Source organism: Marmota flaviventris, chromosome 4 (assembly GCF_047511675.1).
Source record: "Marmota flaviventris isolate mMarFla1 chromosome 4, mMarFla1.hap1, whole genome shotgun sequence".
In the NCBI taxonomy this organism is placed as follows: Eukaryota; Metazoa; Chordata; class Mammalia; order Rodentia; family Sciuridae; genus Marmota; species Marmota flaviventris.
This window is the reverse complement of record NC_092501.1, coordinates 128,384,948-128,406,220: the sequence shown is the minus strand read 5'-3', so window position 1 is coordinate 128,406,220 and position 21,273 is coordinate 128,384,948. Positions and strand designations below refer to the sequence as shown.

Genomic DNA, 21,273 nt, shown 5'->3' with positions numbered 1-21,273 from the left:
AAAGATAAATTTCTCTAAAATTCCTAAAAGTAAGAGTTTTGATCCAAACTGAACAAAATTAAAAAACACAACTGGATCTAGCCTTTTCAGAAAAAATTAGTGGGTGGGGATATAGCTCAGTGATAGAGCATGTGTTTAGCAGATTTAGAACACTGCTGGATTCAACCCTTGATACCAAAAAAAAAAAGTAGTTTAAAACAAGAAAAAAATGTGTGTTAGTTTGTGATAGCTTCAGTCCTTTGGGAAATAACATTTACAACCAATTACTATAACTCCACCATATATGTCCTTCTGATTTGGTGTGTTTTAAGATATGAATATACAAGCTGGGTACAGTGGCCTATAATCACTGCTACTCAGGAGGCGGGGGCAAGAGGATGGTAACTTCTAGGCCAGCCTAGGCAACTTAGCAAGACCTTGTCTAAAAATAAAAATAGGGCTAGGAATGTACCTCGGTGGTAGAGCACTTATCTAGCATGCATGAGACCCTGGGTTCATCCCTAGTACTACAAAAAGTAAATAAATAAGAGTATATTCTAAATATAATTATATAGCAAAACCATTTATGGGAAAGTTTAAATGAAAACAAGATGTAAAATACATTCCAACATATAGTTAATATAGTATTATGGGGACTCAGGGAAGAGTTACAGGAAAACAAACATAAAATTATTATTAGCCAAGTATTAGAATTAATTCTCCAAAAGTTATTTCAATCAATTTAGGGGTAAAACTTTGATTAAAAAAATGCACCTTCATTTGTGCTTAAAATAAGATTAATACACCAAAATCAAAGATAAACTTTTTTGGTGGGGAAGGCTGGGTAAGGAACCCAGGCCTTAACAAGCTAGCTAAGCACATGTTCTAAACATATGCTCTACCACTGAGCTATACCTCTAACAAAAATAAACATTCTTAAATTTATTCTTTGGTGAAAGGGGTAATTTAAAAATTGAAATAACTCTAAAATACTAATTCAGCTTCATAGGAAAGAGAAATGTTAGCAAATTATTTATCAAAACCTAAAGAGACACAGGATTAAAGCTACTTACAATCATACCAATTAAGATAAATCTTAAAACGTAATTAGAAAAAAACAGAAGCCAAGAGTGGAAGCACTGTCATTGGTTTCTCAGTTAAATCCTTTATATATAAAAGTTTAAAGGTCTCTCTTTCAGACATTAAACAGTTCTTTAAAATGCCATGTTAAGACATTACTAAAAATCTGAATTTGACACATTCATATAATATTTATTTCTAAAAAAAAAAAAATCATATCCTAAATACAAAAGCAACAGAATAAGAGAAACAGGCTTGAACTGTTTTCCCCCCTCTCAGTTATTACCACCCAAGCAAAACAAAACAAAAACAACTCTTCAGAGGTTGCCAGAACCCCAGAAGGCATTTCCACATAAAAGAGTTAATGGGCAGCTGGTCCAACTAACTAACCAGTGACCATTTGCAAGCCTCCTAGGTATATTCCCAGCAGAAACATTATCAGATTAAAGGAACTGCAAACAAACTGGGCTGAAACCTTTCTTTGTCCAAACCCAGCCTCTTCTTCCTGTGATGTCATATTACAAATCGAGCAAGCCTTTCTTTTTTCACTTCAGAGAAAGCCCATCTCACAATACAGCTGGCAACCGTGGAAAAGGACTCAATTCAACAAGAGCTAACTTGCTTAGGAATTTACTTCAGAACTTTCAAAAGATTCTTCTGCTTGTGGCCATCTAGAATCTACTGCAGGAATACCAGAAAGGAAAACATCATTTAAAAGAAGCAAGCAAGAAAAAAGGACTAATTGGGAATGTTTAAGTCTCTGAAACTCTGCATTGAAAAGATAAATAAGATTAATCATTTAAGCTTAAACATTGTGGATTGTAAAGGAACTCTGATTCTGAAATACTCATCTTGACTACTGAAATACAAGTTTATAAGACAAAGAGCTGTGTACCCATCTTAGAACACAGCTTTTCTTTTCATTTGCAATCCTGTGGGTTGGCTTCACTGACTGCATTTTCCCATCAGTTAACTAAAGCTTGGATTCATGGATTTTCTGGAGACTAGAAAATAAAAATATTTTCCTGTTGAAGAATCTACTGGAAACTTTACAGCAACAAGTTTCATGTTTCTTTCATATATTTTGGAGAAAAAGGAAATATTTATAAAACCACCCAAAGATCCAAATAATTTGCGAATAAATTGGATGTTATAGTAGTAGCAATCTGAATATCAAAGGAGACTACAGCCAGGGACCAGAGACCTACGCAATTTCTTACTGTAAGTTTGAAGTGCCTTTATAATGGTAAGCGCTAACAGCTCTCAATGCCCCTATGATGACTCCTTTAAGTACACTTTATATGGGTGCATGTTCAGCATGGTGTTTGTGCTTGGCTTAATATCCAATTGTGTTGCCATATACATTTTCATCTGCACCCTCAAAGTGCGAAATGAAACTACCACGTACATGATTAACTTGGCAATGTCAGACTTGCTTTTCGTTTTTACTTTACCCTTCAGGATTTTCTACTTTGCAACACGAAATTGGCCATTTGGAGATTTGCTTTGTAAGATTTCTGTGATGTTGTTTTATACCAACATGTATGGAAGCATTCTGTTCTTAACCTGCATTAGTGTAGATCGATTTCTGGCAATTGTCTACCCATTTAAGTCAAAGACTCTAAGAACCAAACGAAATGCAAAGTTTGTTTGCATTGCTGTGTGGTTAACTGTGATCGGAGGAAGTGCACCAGCAGTTTTTTTTCAGTCTACCCACTCTCGGGGTAACAATACCTCAGAAGCCTGCTTTGAAAACTTTCCAGAAGCTACTTGGAAAACATATCTTTCAAGGATTGTAATTTTCATCGAAATAGTGGGATTTTTTATTCCTCTAATTTTGAACGTAACTTGTTCTAGTATGGTGCTAAGAACTTTAAATAAACCTGTTACATTAAGTAGAAGCAAAATAAGCAAAACTAAGGTTTTAAAAATGATTTTCGTTCATTTGGTCATATTCTGTTTCTGTTTTGTGCCTTATAATATCAATCTTATTTTATATTCTCTTATGAGAACACATACACTTGTTAATTGCTCAGTAGTGGCAGCTGTAAGGACAATGTATCCCATCACTCTCTGCATTGCTGTTTCCAACTGTTGTTTTGACCCTATAGTTTACTATTTTACATCGGACACCATTCAGAATTCAATAAAAATGAAAAACTGGTCTGTTAGGAGAAGTGACTACAGATTCTCTGAAGTTCAAGGCACAGAGAATTTTATTCAACACAATCTACAGACCTTAAAAAGTAAGATATTTGACAATGAATCTACAATATAAGCTGCCTGAACTAAAACCACTGGAACTTCACTGGGACAGAACCTCCAAGTTCCTTCAACTGTGAAAAGTGTTCTCTTGGAAAACTATTTCTCCTGACCTCCAAAAGACAACACATGGACATTTTAATGTTTTTAAAGAAAATTTGTACTCAATGTGTTAAGCATTAAAATATACTCTATTCTTGTATACTACATTTTATTTTTTCTGAGCCACTTTAACTTGTTCCTTCTTCATTAAAAAAAAAATCTCTAAAAAAGTTATTCAAAGTCTAAAAGTGACTATGATTTAAGTCATGTGGTGACCATCTATATACTGATTTTTATATTAAATGATTTACTCATACTAGAAGTTTTAAGTATTTAATATTTATTAAATATTTCATTTCTATTTCATTTTGAATTAAAACTACTAATCATGTATCTTAAATTATAAATGAGAAAAGAGCAATTTAAAATAATAGTTTTTATTATAGGATTTCTCAAAAATAGTTAAAAATGTAGTCTTCTGTAGTAGAATGACATACTAACACTATTTGAAGATACTTAAGCAGTGACACTGATAGATGGTATTTAAGGGTTTTATCTTTGAAGGTAATTCATTAAAAGAAGATGCTGTCAAACTATACAATATCCTTTGAAATTACTACTTTAATTCATTTTTCTGGATATAAAACCCAATTTCAAAATGATATGTGTCACAATAATTGAGAACAAAAAAGTAATAAAATATTATTTTGCTAAGTAAATTTTTTTAAAATAAAATGCTATTAGAGGTATATTTTTTAGTTCATTTATGTACAATAAAGAGTATGTTAGATTTTGAGTATGTTAGAGAAACACCAGAGGTAGTGAAATACAATATTTAGTACTTAGGAAAGTGATATTCAACTTATTTTTTATTTTACTTCCCTCTTCTTCTTTAGTATTGAAGCCAAATACTAAATTGTAGAAAATGTTGTTTAAAGTAGCAAAATGTTAATATATGGCAAAATAATGCATGTCAAATAGTTTTATTAAGAACACAGTTTCTTATATAAAAAGCAACAAAACAAAACATATAATAAAACACAATCACATTTTCATTATAAAACAAAAAAGGCAAGGCTTTGAGCTATATTTCAGAAAAAAAAAAAAGCATAACTACACAAAAACTCTCAGTTTTCTCTTTTTTCCCCCAAAATCCAATTCAAAGTTAACTACAACAGAATGTCTTCTACATGAGAAAAAGGACATGTAATTGAATCCATCATTCAACCTATCTGGTTTTCACCATCTTATTTTTTCGAAACCTGGATGCAAACTAGACAAATTTTAAGATGTACATTTGATATTTACTACTCTCTGGGTTTGGGCTACAATGACTTCTGACAACTCAAAATGATTTGCTAGATTAGTAAATTCATTTTCAGTAAACTAATTGTGGGAGATTTTCTTTAGGGATCTGGTTTTAGGTAAACCTAAAGCCAAACAAAATTAATGAAAAAATTAATATTTATATTCCTTTATATTCCAAGAGAAGTGTGTGTATGTTATATAAGGTTCTTTAATTTCATACCACACTCCAGAAAAGATATTCATTAAGCACTTTTAAATGTGTATTTTTGAGTTGAAAAGCAACTAACAGCCTACCCATCTAAAAGAAGCAGAGAGTTACATAACTTTGAGATTTCTCATACCATTCCTCTGCTTAAAGATCTGTGAGTAAACAGGCTGGATTCAGCCCAAAAAAAAAAAAAAAAAAAAAAGATCTGTGAGTAAAACCCAAGGTAAGATCACAAAGCATGAATATTACTTTAAAATATTAGCAAAATACTAACTAGAGAGTTGTTAATACTATGATTACTAGAGAAATTTTTGTTGCCTTCTTGTCAATAGGAGGGTACATGAATCAAAGTTCTTAAGATTCTTCATAATTTGATACACAGCTGATACTTGTTTTCTCATCTGGAACCTCAAATATGGAATACATCTTATCTCTATAGACAGAGTACTAGAACAAAATTAAAATTATTTTCCTTTGTTAGTGTTACAATTTAAGGTAAACTACATATTCCAAGGATTTTCTCTTTCCTCTTTATTCAGAAATATCTATAATAAAATTAGAACTAAAGATTTTACTTTTTACTTTTGAGCCCTTCCCTTCCCCTGAAAAAAAACTGTCATTGCTTTTAACATCTTCATAAAAGTAGATGATTAGCTAATCTTCCTTCATATATCAACTTCCTTCAGAGGAACACAATAAGAGGAGAGTTTTTTTCAGGGTTTGAAAACAGCTTTACAGCATCCTAATAATTGGTTATGAACCTAAAAATTATCTTTTCTTAGAAAATACCAATTGAATAACTAATCCATAAAATAAATGTCCTGTGCATAATGTATTAGTAGAAAATTAAAAGAAGGAAGAAACTGAAGACCCAATCAGAAAACCTTAATATTTACATTCAAAATACTGAAAATAAATTTGAAGTATAAATCATAATCATAGGTACTGGTAATTAAAAGAATTAGCCACTAAGTTGAGGAACAGAAAATAGAAAATGATGTTAACTTCATCTTTCCAACTGACAAACATTTGATTTATGAATGGAAATAGCTATTAAGAGTCTAGAGCAATTGCTTTTTGATGCTGCAATCTTGGACCCCTGATGAACCAGACACTTTGTTTTTTGTTAATATATATTACTATGGACTAGAAGAATTTTTACTACCTTCTAATACTCAAACTTTTAATACTTATATGCCAATCCAATTCCAGATGTTGTCACAAACGAGGGAAGATGTAACCTGGTATTCATAGTTGTGAATAAATTTTTGCATAGAAACAATTTTATAAACAGTGCTTAGATGTAAATGAAATCTCAAAGTAATCCTAAACGGTTTTTACAAAACTCAGATTGGGGGCTGCAGTTGTGGTTCAGTGGTAGTATGCTCACCTAGCATGCATGAGGCACTGGTTTCGATTTCTCAGCACCACATAAAAATAAAGACAATAAAGTCCATCAACAACTAAAAACAAAATATTTTAAAAAATAATAAAAAGTAAAAAATAAATAAAAAACTCAGATTGGCATGAAAACTAATTTACCCATTTATAACATACATGACTTCTAAGGAAATAAATTCCAAATTGAAAAGGACTAATGATATAGGACACATTTAAAACAAATATTATTAATGATCAATAATATTTCTTAATTAATATTTTCCAGAGGTCAATATGTACATAATCTTAAAATCATTAATTCTGAAATTTCGATTTTATCTCATCATTTTTACTTGTTTCCTGACCACTTTATAAAAGAACAAAGAATATCAATTAAATAAGACAACAGGTCAGATAATTTTAAAAAAATAGAAAATTAACTTAAGGCCAAATTCTCTACCAAGTCCTTCCCTCTCCCTCTCTCAAAGATTTACTACATTATCTTCTTAAAATAAGGATATGAAATTATCTCTTTCACCTGAAAAGCAGTGGTAAAATCAATACAAGAAATAGGACCCCAGAAGTAGGGGTAATTCAAAAATTTATAAATCAATTTTCAAACTCAAAATTTGCTTTACTCATATAGATAAAATCAAGTGAGTTTTTTTTTTTTTTTTTTATGTGTTGCTGGGGATTGAACCCAGGGCTTTGTGCATGCTAAGCACATGCTTTACCACTGAGCTACATATAACCCAGCCCTGATTTTTGAAAATAATTAAAGTTTAAGAAGATGTTAAGAGTGAGAAACAAATATATACCATATACTTAGAGGTGAGTTGTAGTTAATAGTCACAGTTGTAGTTAATAGCCACAGCTGAATGTGCTGACTTCCATTATCTTCCTATCAAAATGGTTCTGGAAAATTCACAATTTAGAACTGAAAGGGCCTGGAGGTCATTTGTACCTTAAGTTGGAGAAACTTAAGAAACTAAAAAACTAAGTAACGTGCACAGAGTCACTTAAGAATTTAAGGTAGAGACTAGGTAGGAACTCCATTGTTTTGATTGATCTAGATCTTTAATGGTGGCCAGAGCACTGGCACATGAAAAGGAAGAGAACTTGGCATACCGAAAGGATTATAGCAAAGTCAAAGCATCTGGAGTTATAAGACTGAGCACTTATATGGTTATAGCTCACATTAAGACCATGTTAACAGCTGAGGATATTTAGGAAGTCTTGAAGGATATCAAGTAGGAGACTTGATCAGATTTGTATTTCAAGATCCCTCTGAGGGGCTGGGATTGTGGCTCAGTGGTAGAGCACTTGCCTAGCACAGGCGGGCGCAATCCATGTTCCATTCTCAGCACCACAGAAAAAATAAAGGCATTGTGTTGTGTCCATCTACAAAAAAGATTCTCTCTCTCTCTAAAAGATCCCTCTGATACAAGGTACAGATGCATTTGTTTTGGGCAAAGAAAAGTACCTGGTAGTTACTTTCTTATATTGGTTGTGCAATAACTGCCTAACTAGATACATCAAGCTTCTTGAGGAAAGGGACTATGTTTTATACTTCTTTATATATAGTCTCTACGGGGCCTAACACAAGATTGAACCAGATTGGCATGAAAACTAATTTACCCATTTATAACATACATGACTTCTAAGGAAATAAATTCCAAATTGAAAAGGACTAATGATTGGAAGGAAGGGGTCTAGAGTAAAGAACAAGTTAGATATTATCTGCCTGCCAGATTAATTTTAAAAAACTAATACCTATTTTACATAGTTCCTATTCTAGGTATTAAAAGTATAGTTTTAATAAAACTTCTATATCTACAAACACAAATATGTAAATAAATAAAAGACTGCCTTTTTCTTTACCAAACTGATGGCTCATTTAATTCTTCAAAAGCACCCCAACACACACAAAAGCAGCAAATTCTCTTTTGTCAAAAAGACTACAAGAATTCAACTCTTACAGTTATCAACCTTTCATTTATCAACTTTAAACTGCATCTGTGAACCCTCACTATTTAGATGAGGTCCAAAAATTGCTAAAAGAAACCATTTTTGTCAGGTGCCTGCACACTTAATCTCATGGCTGAGGCAAGAGGATCACAAGTTCAAGGACAACCCCAGCAATTTAGCAAAGCTCTAAACAATTTAGTGAAATTCTAATTCAAAATAAAAAAATAAAAAATAAAAAGGACTGCGGATGTAGCTCAGAGGTAAAGCAATCCTGGGTTCAATCCCCAGACCAAAAAGAAAAAAAGAAACCACTTTGTTCTTGAAGACATTCTTCATGGAACTATCTTATTTCTTATTTGGAACAACTATTTTCCTAGATTTGCTGCATCCTAAGATTTTTTTTTCCTCCTATTGATTTCTCTCTGCACTGCTATGACAGTTTCACTTTTTCTTAGATTTCATGACTTCCCTTTTCTTGAAGACTTTTTTCATTTGCTAAAGTGTATTCTCCAGTAATTTCATTTCAAAAAGAATAGTAAAAAAATTATTTCATTTTGTCCTCAAATATTTATCCAGTAGACAAATGAGAATGGCAATGCTGATCTGAATCTTATTCCCCAGAAAAGAATTTATTATTTCTCCCTGGAAGCTTTCACAACTTTCTCATTATCTTCAGAATTCTGATTTTCACCAAAATACATTTATTCATCATGTTTGGCACATTGAATGAGCCCTTCCCATCTGAAAACTTTTGACTTTCATTAGCTCTGCAAATTTTTGTTATTATTTATTATTTCATCTTGTCTACTTTTTCTGATTGTTCTTGTGGGGATGAACAGAAAGATAATGAAACCAAAGTGCTCCCAAATATCAAAATAAGAAACAGTGTAATAGCACAATAGTTTGTTATATTTTTCAACTAGGAAAAACTATGTTTTCTCTTTAAAAAAATTTTTTTCCAAGTTTGGATTTACCTAGTTTCTGCACCACTTCTGTCTATGGCACCATCAGGAAACCCTGTGCTGTTATGTATACACAAAATTTGGGGTGGGACAGGGTTAGGCATATACAGAAGGTCTACAACTTACAATGATTCAAATTATGATTTTTCTTAACAATGTGTGAAAATAATACATATTCAATGGAAACCATACTTCAGACTTTGATTTTGATCTTTTCCCAGGCTAGTAAAAGCCCTATGATACTCTTTTAATGCTGGAGAATAGCATCAAGTCACAGCTCCCTGACAGGCATGTGATCATGAGGGCAAACAAATAGCACTCTACAGTACACTGTTTAAGCTATCACATTTTTATTGTTCCAAATAAGAAAGGTAAAGTATTAAATATGTTGATAAGCTATCACATCCAAATAAGGGTAGGGTAAGGTATTAAAAGCATTGGCATTTTCAACTTGGGATTTACTGGGACCAAAACCATCATAAATTGAGGATTATCTTTATCTGTATAGTTTATGTACTGCACAACAGTATGGGGTTTTAGGACAAACTCTGCATACCAAGGGCTTTGGGCTGCTGTGTCTGGAGAAGCATCATTTTCTAATTCATTAGTTTTGAGGGAGGTGCATTTTCCTGATTCTTGTTGGCTGACATGGCCCTTGGTAGGGCATGGGTCCAAGTGTTTCATGTTCTCAAAATGTGGTTCTCAATGTGTAGCACTCAGAACAGCAGCAGCAGCATCTCCTGGAAACATACTAGAAACACAAATTCTTGGACACTGCCTTGGAAACTTTAGGGTTGCATCCAGCAATCTGTAATCTGTGTTTTTATAAGGCCTCCAAACGATTCTGATGCATGTTCAAGTTTGAGGATCACTGCCAGGTAGTACTTTGGAAAATTCCTGATTATTGCCAAACAACTATTTACTACTTGGAGCTTGCAAGTTCTCCTTAGAGAACTCTATGTCCCACTTCCATCAGAGTCCTTTCCTGTGTGTATACTGTGCTATGGTCTACTATACTTTGTCATATCCAAATACAACCCTCATAAATGAATCAACACCTCCACTTTCCTCCATAGGTTTTCCAGGACACAGTCCAGGCATTGCTGGGTTTCACCCATGTGTGCACATGTATTTCTTTTTTATTATATCTGTAGGGTTGCAGGGGGAAAGATGGTAAAGGTATGTGATCAGTACTCTGCTATTATGAACCAGAACACTTCTCATTTTTAAAAGTAATTATTTTACAAGAAAAGTCATACTATTTTAAAATCCTTTTACAACAACTAAAAAATTACAGGGGTTTTTCATCAAAATAAAGCAAATCTTTGTATTATGAACAACATATACTTCTATTTAATTCTCCTTAAAAAATGATACTTTGCCTTTACCAATTAATAATTAGTTCATATTTTAATGGACATAAAATATAAAAATCACATAATTATTTTAAAATAAAAAATTGTCTTAATTATTTGAGTATAAAATATTCACACAAGACTAAAATTTAGGCTTTTCAGGGACAGAGGTTTTATGTAGAGTACTTGATGAACATAAGAAGCAGTTTATTTAAATAAAAATGACTACTTAAGACTTAGCACTAAAATTATCCCATTTGGCTCATACGTCTCATATATAGTTTTTGCTGACAGCCAAAATAACTGGTTTCAGAACTGTTAGGCAAAAAATGCTATATTTTACATTGTGGTCTCAATACTTCTTCAGATCAAAAAGACTAAAACACACATAATTCAATATAGTCTAGTCACTGAAAAGAAGGAAAAAATATATGGACATATGTTTAAAAAAAGAGAGAAAGACGTGTATATTTTCTCACAAAAGATTACAGAGTTATTTCTAGAGAAATAATGACAAAGGTCAGGGATATAATTTTTGCATTATTATGGCAATTTTTGTCATTCTCTGTCCCCTACATGCCATTAATTCTTCATTTGAACACTGTTGTTATGTGTGGTACTAGAGAATCAAACCAAGGGCCTCACACATGCCAGGCAAGCTACATATCCCCAATCCTTTAATTTTGAGAGCGGATCTTGCTAAATTGTCCAGGCTGGCCTTGAGCTTACCATTCCCCTTCCCTAGCCTCATAAGTAGCTGGGATTACAGGTAAGAGACACCATGCCCAGCTCTTCACTGAAACTTAACTGTGGAAAACTATTCTCAGAAGACTATTTAAATATGTGTGTTCAAATAAATTAGACAGTAGTCTAAAACAGAAAGTAGTCAAAGTGTCCAATATTTCTATTAGAAAGATAATGTAAAAAAATTATATTTTCAAGAACAAATTAAACTTACTAATTAATAACAGTCTCCTACTCTGCTACAGAAATTCAGATAGTTTATATTTTTCCTCTTTGTTTTATGGACATCCAGAATTCCAGAGCCCATCCACAGTATTAGGAATCTGGTATTTATTTTGTTTATGATTCACATACTAGTAAAAGACAAGTCATTTCACTTCTCTACCTTCCTCATTTCAATGCTTAGAAGAAAAAATCCTATAAGTAACAAAACTTAATTTTTAAAAAGTAGCATTACTTAGTTGTAAAAGAAAAAAACTTTAAGACAAATCATCTTAAAATATGAAAAGGCTAAAATGATAAGAATGACTATACACTGTAATTCCAAAAAGGAAATGAACTCAAAGATAGTAAGATTATGTTAGTTGTTGAAGTATTCTTAAAGAGTATAATAAACACCTTAAAGAAAAATTATCTTTTATACTTTAACAAAAGTAAGGAACATTAAAACTCAGAAAGAGTAAGAAACAAACCCAGCTGTTTCCTAGTCCATAATGCCTTATCATGTTCTAAATTTAGCACTTATAGAAAAAAAAAACAAAAATACTTTTTTGACAAAAGTAGAAAATATTAGAAGACAGTAAGTAAATTAGTAAACCCATATATGTAAGAGCCACAAACATACATATTGAAATGACTGGGTTGTGATAGTTCAGAGTTTTAAAACCATGCCATAAATATTATGCAAAGAGAAATGCCAAAAAATTGTCTTACTTTAAAATTAAGGGTAGGTGAACTCAAAGAACAACTGCCTTTGAGTGGGTCTAAAATTTTATTAAACTTACTAATTAATAACAATCTCCTACTCTGCTACAGAAATTCAAATAGACAGTTTGTATTTTTCCTTTTTGTATTCTGGACATCCAGATTTCCAGAGTCCATCCACACTACCCTAGTTAAGAAATGAGTACAAATTTAGAAGTGAAAATTCTAAGACTAATTTAAGTAATTCTCTAACATCATGACTGCATACTAGGCTTTCTGAATAGAGTATATGTACTTCCATGCTCAGAAGTTAAGCCTAGAAGATATTTCCTGGCTATTCCTACAGTTGCTGTCTCCCTTGTTTGTACTTGAATAATGAACTAACATTGCCCTCAATGTTACCTACTGACATGAATCATAACTAAAGCAATGTAACAAATGTCAACTGCAATGTAACAGCTAACATTCCCTATATTCTGGCAACATTGGAGTTCAGTAACACCTTTTTTCCCCTAAACTTTTTCTATTTTGAGAAGGCAGTGGGGTGGAAGAGCAAGGAGAAAAATTCTCCATACATTATAGTAGCCAGGATAAACAGGTCTAATACTATTTACCTGTGTTCTCTGTTATTAAGAAATCATTGCATGGGAGAGGAAAGGAAATGAAGTAAGGAGAAATAAGAATTCTGATATTTTTGATTACTGTTCTCATAAATGCTCACAAGAATTCTGAATGGTAAATGTTACTGTTCCCATTTCATGGATAAGGAAATGTGAGATAGTGAGACAACTTGCTCAGAATCACACCAAAACAAATTACATGTCATCTCTGAACCTCAGGTTTCTTTCTCTTTAAACAGGATTTACCCTTCCAGCTTCTGTGAAGATTAAATGAGATCTGGTGATCCAATTCCAGGCTCTTTCTACAGCACAGTAGTACTCACAAAGATAAAGAGACAAACAGATAAAACATGAGGAAAGAAACTAGTCATGACATTGCAAATTTCAAACAGTAAACTAATATACACAGAGAAACAGCACAGAGGTTGAGTATAGCCTTAGGAACTAGAGATCCTGAGTTAAAATTCTGGCTTTGTCAACAACTAGTTTGATGACAAGGGAAAGTTCTCAAGTTTTCTGTGCTTCTTCATCCATGAAATGGTCATAAGAAGAGTATTTCACAAAATTGTAAGAAGCAAATGAGTTAACACAACTTTTTTAGTGCTTGTACAAATATGCAAAAGCATTACTTATTATTGATATTTCTACACTGAATGCCAAGTGGGGATCATTTTGGTGTTGGTCTATATGACAATCAGGAAAGACTTCTAAAAAGTAGGCAAGTGATGAGCTTTTTCTAAGCACTGGTTCTATTTATGAGCTACCTAAAGGATGTTCCTGAGTTGCTGGATTTTTTTGAGATGTCTGAATTTCTTTAGTTCTTTGTACCAATTCAAAAACAAAGAGACTGTGTAACATGTATAACACAGACGATGTGGTGAGGAGGGGCAACATGAATGGACAAGTCATAAATACTTTTCAACAGTGAACTCCAGCAATTTCTCCTGTGTATCAGAGTGTTTTAAAGATTAAACAAAGGGACCAAAAAAAAAAGGATAGACTTAGGGTCAAACATAGGGTGCAACTACTAGAAGTGCCTTGAGCAAAGGTTTGAACATGAAAAAGATTTTACTTTTAAAACCATAAACTGATCTGGATCATGAACTTGGGTTTATGTAAGCATTTAATACAGAAGACCTACATTGATTTATTATACTCATCTTTGTTTCTTTCCATTTTCTGGGGTTTTATTTTCTTTCTTTTTTTTTTTTTTTACAACATGAAGAATCACATAAAAACATATTTATCACCTTATTGATCCTTAAGATTTATAAAGAAAAAGTGATTTTATTAAATTAAGCTTTTATCCTTAAAAGCAATCATCTATTTTCACCTCAGTGCATAATTATTCAAAGAAAAAAAGAGAATTATTCACAGGAACTAAGTTACTTTCCTCATTTTGTTCATACTTGTACTGCATATTTATATTTTAAAATTCTCCTTAGAATTTTCTTTAAATTTTGGAACTTACTCTTTATATTCTTCCCTGTTGTGCTACCTAATAGGCCTAACTACATATTCCAGTGGTAATAAAAAGAGTGTGTGCATTGTTTAACAGAAATAATGTGACTCAGCAACAGAGTGCTTTACTAGAAACCAACATGGAATTTGGAATCAAATCAAAAGGAGTTCAAATGCCAATTGGGTGATCTGACATAAATTACTTAACATTCCTGAACCAGTTTCTACTTTTGGAAAATGAAAAGTATCAAATTCATAGGATTGTTATGAGAATTAAATTAAACAGACACTTTTAATGCACAGCACACTGCAGCTGCTGAATAAATGTTAGATTTCCCCTTCCATCCATTACTAATTAGTTCCTGGGTGGGGCACAGATATTCAGTGACTCTCTCCCCTCGCATGCAAACTAGAATCACATCTACACTTTCTCCTTTGCAGAGTTAGTGTAAAGAACCAACAGAGAATTTCACTTGAAAGCCCTATAAGAATATATGTTCATCTAGAGTCATTCAGAATTCTGTTACCCTGAAGAATGGCCCACAGATTAGCAACATCAGAATCATCCAGGAGTTTATTGGAAATGCTGAATATCAAGCCCCAACCCAGACCTACTTGATAAGAAACTGTATTTTCACAAGCTCTATAGATGATTCTAATACACATTAAAGTTTGAAAAGCATTACCAAAAAAAAAAAAAAAAAGCAAACAAAAAAAGCCCTCAACTTGGAAGAAAAAAATTTGTTAACATAGTTGTGCCAAAAACCTCAAGAGACAAAGAGCATATACCATAGTGCATATTGATTTAATTAATTTAGCAGAGCAAGTTAGAGGCAACAGATGTAAAGCCTTAGACACTAAAACACTGAGAAATAATAAACCAATAGAAAAAAAGGGAGTAAAGGTAGGGGAAAATCACTAGGAAAAGAGCACAGCCTTCTCCAGAGGCAAATGAGGAGTCCAGTTCACTAATGTTTATAATGGGTTCGCTACTTCAGAAAGTGCTTTCAATATGTTCTGTTAAAGAAGAAAGGAAGCACATACTGTATTTCAAGATTTCCCTCCAAAATAGTACATGAGTGTACACACATATTTTTAAAAATAATTACTGCATAAATTATCTGGTGCACTCTCTTTTGTAGAATACCACCTTTACCAATAGAGCTAGCTCTTCATTTTAAACAAAGTTAAAAACTCTGATAATATAACTTTTAAGACTACTTTTAATATTCATCTGCCATTGCACATTTCCAAACCTGACTCCTTTTGACTTTCATGGCTTATCCATTTTCACAGTATAGCCCAGTAATTCACCTATCTACTAGATTACAAAAACCTTTAGGGACAACAAGTACAGTTTATTTAAAATACATGATGCACAGAATATCAAGTATCACCTAAGGAGAACTAGGGAGAACTGAGCTAAAGGAAAACAAGCAAATGAAACCTCGTCATTGTATTTTTTTGAAATAATTTTTCTTGAATATTTTATAAACCATGAAGCAATCCAGTGGAATGTGGATTCACATTCAGTAATGACAAATAATTCTGAACATTTAAATAGTTTTGTAGAAAATATACTTAGGCTAGAAGGACTTGAATCTTTTCGTCTGTCTTAATCTATAGGGCTCGAGCTGTAGCTCAGTGGTAGAACACATGCTTAGCATGCACGATACTCTGGATTCGATTCCTAGTATCACCACCAAGAACAAAAGTACATGTCTCAATTTACGAAGGAAGAAACTGAGACATAAAGGTATTAACTTGTACATGGAAGGGCCAGGACCTAAAATCAGGTCATTTGATTCCATGTCCCACGTTAGGCCACGCTACCTGTCTTTGAATAAATGTTGTCTGCTCCAGAGATGAAAGAACTCTCTGACTATATTAAATGATGAGTAGGAAAGAAGGTCTGGAAAGTAAAGCTGTGATAAAGAGGCAGGGCCACATTATCACAGCCACAGTTAAGAGACTGGTTTTCTTCTATATGGCAATGGAAGTCACTGAAGATTCTTGAACAGGAATGTGCATAAATAAGCATTTAGGAAGATTAAGTTGGCACTAAAATATAAGATGAAGGTTAGTGCCAAAGGTGGGAGATTGAACAGAAGAAGGTGTTGATCTGATCTAGGGAAATGTAAATGAAAACAGATTTTAAAAATAATAATGAAATAAATCTGAGCATGGTAAAGGTTTTGTTTGTTTGTTTAGTTTTTCCATGTGGTACTAGCAATTAAACCCAGAGGCTCTGTACCACTGAGCTACATCCCTAGCATTTTTTATATTTTTTTTTAATTTTGAGACAGGGTATTGCTAAATTTCTGAGGCTCACCTTGAATTTATGATTCTCCTGCCTCAGCATCCCCAGTAGATGAGATTACAGGCAAGCACCATTGCAGTTGGCTTAAAATACTTCTAAAAATTCACAGACTCTATACTAAACTAGAGGGAAAAAAAGCACACTCGGCATTCAAGCCTTGGAAACTTGAAAAGTAATGGAAAAACAGACATATTGGGAAGCCAAGTTGTATTTTGGACAAAATAAATTTCAATTTTGAACAGTGAAACCAAGCCTTATAAATCACTTGAGAAGCTATTAGTTACTTGCAGAAGTTAAGGGCACAATATTAGGAATAAACTGAGTAAGAGTGAGAAAGAATAAGATTTTTTTTCAGAAAGAATAAGATTTTTTTTAATTAAAATATGTTCTTGCTGGAAAAAAACGTAAATGCATGATTATTTTAAAGAACTCATGAGAAGCTTTTAAAACACAACATAATTTTTCATTCTAGTATCACAGCTGTTGTGTAACTTTAAATATGGCATCACACTGCTCCACTGTCCTTACCTATATTATTAAAAAAGCATTAAATGTGGCTTAATCCTTATCTTACAATTCGCTTGCCTTCCTGAGAAATAGTTCTCTGTAAAATATAACTTGGGGGGGTGGAAACAATGTCTCATGGTAAATACTAAAACCTTTGTACAAAGAGCACCAGAGGTTAATGATTTACCATATAAACAGACAAACAGATATCCTTTCTGGCTTTTTCAGAGTCACAGGCTTTTCTCCCTTTTGTGTTCACTTCCTGTCAAGTTTGACATTTCAAAGGAATACCAAAGAAGCTTTCAAAATCTGTTAGGACTCCAAAAATATAAGCTATTCATTACAATGGTACTCACCTAAAATAGACTTTTAAATTTTAGAAAAATAATTTGAAAGAAATATTTTCAATCTTCTCTTACATAGAAGTATGCTGTCCAAAATTTATGTAACTACCTAAAGAAATTTGCTTATGTTTGGTGATCACAGAAAAGTAGTAGGACAGAAACAAATTTAATGAGTAAGCTATATTTGATAACATTTACAGGAGATTCAACTTTCTTGGGACTTATGGAAATTTAATACAAGGAAACAGTTAATAACTAGTAAGTACTTCAGTGTTTTCCAGCTAGTGTAATAACCCCTCCAAAACAGTAATCAGAAGACCCAATACATTTAATGTAGAAAAAAAGAATAGTTGATTGTTTAAAACAAAAATAATATCACTGTATTATAGGGTCTATAATTTATATTGAAGTAATGTATCATAAAGAATACTGTTCTAAGGCCTTGTTTTTTTTGTGGTTGGTTGTCTTTTGTTTTTGTTTTTTGTTTTCTTCTTGGTACCAAGAATTGAACCTAGGAGCGCTTAACCACTGAGCCACATCCTCAGCCCTTCCTTTTTATTCATTACTTTGAGACAGGGCCTTGCTAAGTTGCTGAGGATAGCTTTGAACTCAAAATCCTCCTGCCTCGGCTTCCTATGTCTCTGAGATTAAAGTTGTGTGCCACCGCTGCAGTGTTTGGTTGGGTTTTGTTTTTGCTTTTAGATGTGGTCTTATTATGTTGCCAAGGATGGCTCTGAACTCCTACGCTCAAGTGATTCTCTTGTCTTAGCCTTCCAAGGCATGTGCCACTGCACCCTCTCTAAATTCTTTTTTAATATTAAATTATTTATTTATTCTAATTTGTTATAGATAGAAGAATGCAATTCATTTCATATTACACATATAGAGCACAATTTTCCAAGTCACTGACTATACAAAGTATTTTCACACCAATTGTATCTTCATACATATACTTAAGGTAATACGTCTAACTCATCCCACCATCATTCCTACCCCCTGACCCCCTTCCTTCCCCTCCCTCCCCTTTGCCCTATCTAAAGTTCCTCCATTCCTCCCATGCTCCCCCTCATCGCCATTATGAGTCAGCATCTCATATCAAAGAAAATATTCCGCCTTTGGTTTTTTGAGATTGGCTAACTTCACTTAGCAAATATTCTCCAACTCCATCCACTTACCTGCAAATGCCATGATTTTATTCTCTTTTAATGCTGAATAATGTTCCGTTGAGTATATATACCAAAGTTCCCCTATCCATTCATCTACTGAAGGGCATCTAAGGTTCTTAAGACTGTATGAGAAACAGTGCAACAGTATTTAAAGGTAGACTGAGAAGTTAAAGATGCATATTATAAATCATAAAGCAGCAAATTACAAAATAAAGCAAAGAAGTATATAGGTAGTAAGCCTATAAAGAAGATAAAACAGAATATAAAACATATAGTGCCAAAGAATGCAGGAAAAGGGGAACAAAGAAGAGACAGGACAAATAGGAAACAAGTTAGATGGAGAATTTAGACCCAACCATATCAATAATTACAATAAATATAAATTAAAAGGCAGAGATTGTCAGACTGGATTTGAAACCCAACTACACACTACCTATGAGAAACTACTTTAAGCATAAAGACACTAATAAGTAAAACATAAAAGAACAGGGCAAATGACATGCTAATACTAATGAAAAGAAAGCTGAAGTGGCCCGGAGTGGCTTTATTAATATCAGAAAGTCATTTTCAGAACAAAGCACATTACCAGTGATTAAGGGTAAATTCACCTAAAAAAATACAATTCTAATTGCTTATATTCCTAAATTTTATATGTAAGACACTGGACTAGGCATTTTGAGAGTTTTTTTGAAAATGAGATAGGAATTTTACCTTTCAGGCCCGTTCTAGACCTCTGCCCTCCTGCACTGAAGATGTTAGTCCCTAATTCACATTCCTCCTTGCTAACATATCCTGAGTGACTGACCCTTTCTCAGTCTCTTGGTTCCTTGACTTCCCCATTCCCAACAATCTTCATTTCCATACTAGTTCAGTCATGTACTCTAAAGGACTTTCCTTAGAATATAGTAAACTTCCCAAAAACGTTGTGTCCACTTAGTTGAAATCTCTCTCTAGGACCAAACTTCCCCTTTTACTCCCATTGTCACTTCAACCGCACCTATTAAACTTCATTAAACGTTCCCATTTCTTGAAACCTCTACATTATCAGTCTCTTATCATCTCTATGCAGCTGAAAACTCCAAACCATAAGAGTCTAATCTCTCTAACATCCTCAATTTCCTTACCCCATTACCATTCTGCTGCATTTGCTTAGCCATAATTCAGTGGCAAGCTGTCAGTTCTATTAATTTGGTCACTTTTCTAATCTTACACCTGGTTGCTAAGCGATGCTGGGAAAAAATACCATCACATAACGCTATAGTGGCACTACAAATTTGTGCTTCTATCCTCAAATTGCCTGTATTGCTGCAGGGCAATGCTCTTCTCTTTTACCAGTCATATCATTCTATTAGTCTCCACAACAATTTCAAATCACATTCGGGCTCCTAAATTTCCAACCATACCACTCTGCACTCCCCACCTACCAAGACTAAGTAAATTACTGCAGTTCTATTTCATAAAATAAACAAGATGGACAAAAAATCTTAAAAACCATTAAATGGAAACTTCAATTTCCTGACATCCCATGCACCTACTACCTTACTTGCAATTGCTCTTCTTCTTTTCATTTTTGACACAGAAATATTTCCCATCCCACATGCTCTTTTAAAATGTGAACTGCCTCTCCTCAGACAAGCATCCCCTGATTCTGTGACTGCTCTGACCCACAAAATATAGCTTCCAGCTACGGTTCTTCTACAGACTTTTAGAAGCCAGCTGCTATATAAGAAATGTAATTACCCCCAAAACAAAAGTGCCATGAGAAGCACAATTTCTCCTGTGAAATGGTTAGGAGGATAAGATGCTGCACAGAAGAGGGAAAGAGACAGGATGGGAGGAAGGGAGAGGCACGCATACACAAGAGCGGCAAGCTGTCAGGGTTGAGAGTGAAAAAGAACCTTGGAAGTGGATCCTCTGGCTCCAAACATCTGCTGACACCACACAGTCAGAGATGAACTGTCTAGTCAAGCTTTTCCCAAATTCTCAACCATCACAAACAGGAGAAAAATAAAATGGTTGTTTTAAGTCATTAAATTATTTCCTATCGAGAGAATACTATCAATGGCTCTTTTCCACCAACATTTAATCCCAATTTTTTACATTAAGAAAAAAATTCTTCTCTCTACCTCATACTCCCCAAGCTATATCTTTACTTTTGCTATACCTGTATCTCCCTTCACAGGCAAAATTCTGGTTTAAAAAAAAAAAAAAAAGCCATCTATAGTCATTGTCTCTACTTGACCGCTAATTCATATCTCACCCTATCATCACTTCATCTAATGGTTTTTGCTACTGTCAGCAGTGGATTCTTTGTTACAAATTTTCAGTTCTGACTAATTGCTTCTATAGTGTCTGAAACAGCAAGTTCCCTCCCAGACTTTGTAATGCTCTCTCTTCACAAAATAAATAAAGTAATTAATTTAAAAAATAATTTCTGGTTTTCTCCTATTTCTCTGGCTACACTAATTCGATAACTTCTGTAGGTAGCAGATTTTCTTTTCTATGCATCCTTTAAATGTTGGGGCTCCTTAGGATTCTATCCTTTAAACTTCTCTTCCTATACTAAATTCTACCCTTAGGCCACCTCAACCATTCTCCCAACTTCATTTACTTAATAAGGCATTGTGATTACAGCTTTGGAAC

At 33.4% G+C, this 21,273-nt stretch overlaps 2 protein-coding genes and 1 non-coding gene across 6 annotated transcripts in view; 1 reads left to right on the top strand and 2 right to left on the bottom strand.

Moving 5' to 3' along the window:
- Rb1 (RB transcriptional corepressor 1) overlaps positions 1 to 21,273 on the bottom strand; it is a 161,197-nt gene that overhangs the window by 65,786 nt on the left and 74,138 nt on the right. The window lies entirely within an intron of this gene.
- Positions 1,620 to 3,523, top strand: Lpar6 (lysophosphatidic acid receptor 6). Its single transcript, XM_027928769.3, has one exon. It carries the CDS (start codon positions 2,303 to 2,305, stop codon positions 3,335 to 3,337), a length of 1,035 nt encoding a protein of 344 aa, XP_027784570.1. The 5' UTR covers positions 1,620 to 2,302; the 3' UTR covers positions 3,338 to 3,523.
- Positions 6,936 to 7,010, bottom strand: Trnaa-agc (transfer RNA alanine (anticodon AGC)). Its single transcript has one exon. It is a non-coding gene; the product is annotated as a tRNA-Ala (tRNA).